This window comes from Cucurbita maxima, unplaced genomic scaffold (assembly GCF_002738345.1).
Source record: "Cucurbita maxima cultivar Rimu unplaced genomic scaffold, Cmax_1.0 Cma_Scf00005, whole genome shotgun sequence".
Lineage (NCBI taxonomy): Eukaryota > Viridiplantae > Streptophyta > Magnoliopsida > Cucurbitales > Cucurbitaceae > Cucurbita > Cucurbita maxima.
The window spans coordinates 3,798,180-3,803,804 of NW_019272021.1; the positions used below are offsets into that span (position 1 = coordinate 3,798,180).

At 34.5% G+C, this 5,625-nt stretch overlaps 1 protein-coding gene across 1 annotated transcript in view; it reads right to left on the minus strand.

The window, feature by feature from the left end:
* The window catches only part of LOC111479314, a 68,077-nt gene that overhangs the window by 17,412 nt on the left and 45,040 nt on the right, over positions 1-5,625 (minus strand). Inside the window, exons 41-46 of the mRNA XM_023123874.1 lie at positions 4,899-5,057; positions 4,635-4,798; positions 4,331-4,511; positions 3,992-4,261; positions 3,684-3,890; positions 3,324-3,378 (exon numbers count right to left, since the gene is read on the minus strand). Of these exons, the coding sequence (XP_022979642.1) occupies positions 3,324-3,378; positions 3,684-3,890; positions 3,992-4,261; positions 4,331-4,511; positions 4,635-4,798; positions 4,899-5,057 (1,036 nt within the window). The remainder of the gene's footprint in view (positions 1-3,323; positions 3,379-3,683; positions 3,891-3,991; positions 4,262-4,330; positions 4,512-4,634; positions 4,799-4,898; positions 5,058-5,625) is intronic.

Genomic DNA, 5,625 nt, shown 5'->3' on the forward strand with positions numbered 1-5,625 from the left:
TTGACTACTGTATTGGGAATCACAATCGGCGTACTAGTAATTGTATGGTTAGAAAGAGAAATATCCGCCGGGATACAACAACGTATTGGACCTGAATATGCTGGTCCTTTGGGAGTTCTTCAAGCTTTAGCAAATGGCACAAAACTACTTTTTAAAGAAAATCTGCTTCCATCTAGAGGTGATACGCGTTTATTCAGTATCGGACCATCCATAGCAGTCATATCAATTTTACTAAGCTATTCAATAATTCCTTTTGGTTATCGCCTTGTTTTAGCAGATCTGCAGATCGGTGTTTTTCTATGGATTACCATTTCAAGTGTTGCTCCCATCGGCCTTCTTATGTCAGGATATGGATCCAATAATAAATATTCCTTTTTAGGTGGTCTACGAAAGTCTTTCTTCTAATAAATAAATATTCCAATATGGATCCAATAATATGTAATGTTTGTTTTCTTATTAATCGAAAGTCTTTCTTCTATAGACGAAGACATTGTCTTTATTTTAGATGAGTGAGAAGAAATACAACAATATTATTCTTCTTCCCTAAATTCAAGTTGGTATCAAAGCGTGGTCTCTAGAAAAGCCCTAGCCCACCATCTAAAACCCTAACCAGAACCTTAGTGGCTGTTTGAATTGATCACCCCACCACCGACAAGCCTCTTTGGTAGAAACTTTTTCTGTTGTTTGCGTCCTCAACTATAGCCGCAACTTAATTTCACTAACCCAATTTTGTGGGTTTTAGTTTTTTTGCCATTCATGTTATCTGCTGTTGTCGTTTGCTATCGCGCTGCCGTCCACAGTCCTATCATCTGTTCCTCTGTTTTTGGTTTCTTTGTTTGCATCCTCTGTTGCTTGTTCAGTATTCGCCTCTGCAAGATTCATGGGTTTGAGTTTCATCATTCCTCATTTGTAAATTTTGGGCTGAATTGGTTCTGGTCTGGTTCGATCAAGTTTGGTTCAACATCTGGTTTGGTTCAGTTCAGTATTTAGTTGGGTTTATACATGGATTCCGTTTAACATTTTAGAAATGGTGGTTCAGGCTTGAATACTTATTTGAAATTTTTTTTTTACTACTTTTCTAATTGAGCTGATATTTTTTGGTTGTTATTGTACTCAAGTTTACTTCAGTACGAAGCAAATTCATCAAGTCCCACAATGGACGAACCAATTTCTCATATGGTAATCATTGTAGTCACTTGGCCCAAACAGGTAACTATCCTTACATCTTTTGATCGATGGCCTCTGTTACTTCATTGAAAAATGTCCTAGTAATAAAATAACTCAGTATCTTAGTAGGTTAGAAATGAAAACTCTAGAGAAGAAACAAACTTCAAGCTCTCCAAGACTATCGAGAAGTCTTGGAGAAACAACCACTGAGAAGCAAGTCACCAAGAAGCAAGCTACTACATTGTACGGTTGGAGCTGTAGGGAGCCAAGGCCTAATTTTTCAACTCTAAACGATTGTTTCCAAATTTATTAAAAAATGTTGATTCTTCCTCTCTTGCTTGTGAAAGGTGCATCTTTGCAAGAAAACCATTGATCCAAATATTTATGAATCCTTGTAAAGCTTCCCAGCCTTTTTACTCGATTTATAGTGATCATCAATAAAGCAACAAACCACTTTCATTGCTATTAGGAAAGGTGCTCATATATGTACTAAATATCCTATTGCATATTATATCTCATCTGAAAATTTGTGAAAGACTTATAAAGGCTTCCCATCTAGAGTGGACAACTTATTTGTTTCAAGGAATATACATGAAGCCCTAGATGATCCAAATTGGAAACTAGTAGTCAAGGAGAAATTAAGAAAAAGTGGATACTTTGGAATAAAAAACTTGCCAAGAGATAAGAAGATTGTGGGATACAAATGAGTGTTTATATGAAGTGTAATGCCAACGGTAGTGTTGAAAGATACAATACCATATTAGTAGCTAAACGCTTCACTCAAAACCTATGGAATTGACTATCGGAGACCTTTGATCCTGTTACAACAATTAACTCTATCAAAATTCTTTTCTCCCTTATGGCTAATTTAGATTGACCACTTCATCAACTACATGTTAAGAATGTCTTTCTCAATGGTGATTTAGAAGAAGACAAATTTATGAGCCTTCTACAAGGATTTGAAATGGAACTTGGAAATAACAAAGTTTGCAAATTACATAAATCCTTATATGGTCTCAAGTAGTCTCCAAGAGCTTGGTTTGAATGCTTTGGAAAAGTAGCCATTAGGTATGGATACCTTCAAAGTCAAGCAGATCATATCATTATTTATAAACATTCTAGAATAATAAAATTGCTATTTTAATTGTGTATGTTTAAGTTATTGTTCTCAGAGATGATGAAGAAGGATTAGTTGATTGTAAGAACAAACATGCAAATGAGTTTCAAATCAAAGACTTGGGAGCCTTGATATACTTTTTAAAGATGAAGTTTGCAAGATCTAGAAAAGTATCCATAAACATGACAATCTTCAAGTTGGAATGTATATTGATACAGATTGGACAGTAAGTAATACTGATAGAAGATCTACTTCTATTTATTATTTATTAATTAGAGGAAATTTAGTCACATGATAGGAAAAATAAAATGTAGTGGCCAGAAGTAGTGTTTTCCGGAAACTTAAGTGAAGAAATTCCAACATGACCAATTTTTCTGACTGCACTAGAATCATCGAATACAACAACACAGATTCTTCCAACTGAGCTCTCAAGGGCGAGCTTGTAGACTATTGAATTCCAAATTCGAGCTTTTTCTGGCCTAAACTAGCGTATAATAATGGGAAAAGAAAAGGAGAGTGGAGAGAATGATTACTCAAGGGTGAGCAATCCTTATATTTATATTTGGGGGTGTGATAACTCTCTAAGCAAAATTTAGAGCCTTAGCACATAGAATTTGTGAAGGTATACGGATAAACAACAAACTTGAAGAATTGAAATGACACCTATCCAAATCTACTGTGATAACAATGCTGCCATCACCATAACTCCTAGTCTAGTCCTATGATAGGACAAAGTGCCTTATACTTCGACTAAATTAAAGGTCTTCCAACATTTGATAAACTTATCAATAGCTAGGGTTTATCCACTTTTTTACTATCTTACTTTTGAGAGGATAAAAATATTTTGATATATTAATATGTTCCATCAGAGAAAGACATCGCAAAATATTGAAAAACATTAAGATAATAAGGGCAAATATTTCACAAATAATATTTGCACACGCATTCATAAATAGTAGGAATACGGATTGAACTTGCGGCTGTGTCATTGCCTTATATTGAAAATCCCAGAGCCTGAATGACTGAACCAAAAACATACCTTTTCCAGCTTTGGCAGCAAGGTTAGTGACCTCGACTTCCAACTTAGCGGAACCCTGCAAAGGTGGAAACATGTCATTTAAAATTGAGAAATAATTTATGCTTGATGGATTATGATGAATTTAATTTAGTTTTTATTAATATTGTAAAAAATATGGACATTATAATAACCATGCCCAAAGAGACGACAAAAAAAGAAAAAAAGAAAAAAAGAAGCATGACTCGGATAAATAATACTTTTCTAGTGTGCTTTTTCTCTCCAGTTTTCTTTCTTTCCTTCATATATCTTGCTAGAATGTTATTGTCCACTGGCGTCAAATGTCTCAGAAATGAGAAATAAACATATTAGTTCAATAAGTACCTTTCGAGGAACTTCAAAAATGAAATATTCATTCCATCTTGCCATGCCTTCGCCCAATAAATTGTTTTTTAAAATCAAGGGTTTGACACATTTTGTCCTTGCACTCTGAGGAAAAAGCTTTTGTTGTCCTGGCACCTGACCTTCAATAACAAGCCTCAAAGCACAGAAGAAGCTATGGCTATTACCATCATCAGTAACGGGCAAACCCTGCAAAAGAATCAATATGATTATCACGTTCAAGACGACTTTATGAAGGATCACATCTATTAAGCAGCGATAACTCAGCAAATCCATACTATCTATACAACCTTTGCTTCAATGATCTGTACTGCAACATAATAACGTGGTTCTCTGGATTCATCAGCTACATTTAACCTGTCTGAAAACCTTGGAGGTGGAATCCACACCGACATGCAGTCACCAAGTGGTAGCTTATCAATTATATCTAAATTCTGTTCACATCTTTTCAAATAAATTTCACAGCCAAGTTTATTTTCTACAACTGCAGTTTGCAAGTCATCTTCATCCAAAGCAGAGAATGTAGCATCCTTTCCATGTATAAGGTAGTCAACAGCTTCCTGCATGTGAATGTTTTAATAAGCAAGGATTAACCTACTACCAACATCATCTATGAGGTAGATCAATACCTCATTTAATTTTTGTACTCGTTCTTCAAGTTCCAACTGTCTTCTCCATGAAAGGATGCCCCCGATGAAAGTTTCAAGATTTGATGCACTGACATTAACGTTAACTATACTAGTGGCTGCAATTCGTATTCTTTTTCCAAGTTTTGGAGGCTGGTCAACGTTCGTATCATATGTTTCAAACCTAACAAGTACGGAAATCATGAATATTTAGTGATTAAAACCACATCCATCTTAGAAGGTCAATGTTTGAAGGCAAATCAAATATGGGGAAACTGCATGACGCATAAATATGAATGTCAATTACTTAAATATGCCATCAAATGGTTCAATAAGAGGCTCCCATGCTTCTAATTGTGTGTTAAAAGTCGATGCAGCAATTGAAGAAATCAGCACTGCATTCATTGCTTCCAGTGAACCATGTGTTGCCAGTTTTATATTTGTCACCGTTGTGTCAAAAAGTGGCTTCATCTGGAATGAACCAAAATTTGATTATCCTCAATGGTTAATAACCCTAGGGAACCAGCACACATTGGATTACAGTATATTAGTTCTTTGAGGAGAATAATACCATTCCATGTAAGCTGTCTAGAACAGTCAGAGAGAAAAACCGAATCTTCATTTCAGCGGTAACATTTTCATGAGTCTTTGGCTTAGCAGAGTCACCTATAGTGTACGCCAATCGGCTAGATGGTATTTTGTGATCAGAGCGTGCAAGGAAGGTGCATGCCTGCGAAGCACAGAATGAAAAGGATCCTATCTATATATTCTATACGAATCAAATAGCATTTGCATGCCAGTATCTACAAAAATAAATAAGGCGAGCAGAAAGCACCCTTCTAGTTTAGGGGACAATCAAAAGTTGTTCTTTATTGCTAATATTTGTTTGTTTGAATTGAGTTTAGTTCTAAATTTTCAAATTTGTGTTTATTTGATCCTTTCAACGCTAAAAAGTGTCGACTTGATTTTTGAACTTTCAATTTTGTGTTTAATAAACTTGACAATTCAATTGTGTCTAATTGATTCCTAAATTTTCAATGGTATATCTGATTAATTCTTCGACCTATCAAACATTTTAAAAAATTCACAAATTTACCCAAATTTTTTTAAATTTAGGGTTATATATATAAAATTTTAGAGCATTCAAATAAGTCAAGGCCTGACATAAAATTAAAGTTTATGAACCTATTAGAACTTCTGAAATTCATGGAGCTATTAGAAATTATGAAATTCATGGAGCTATTAGAGAGACGCAAAAGGAAAAAAAAAAAAAAAAAAAAAAAAAAAAAAAAAAAAAA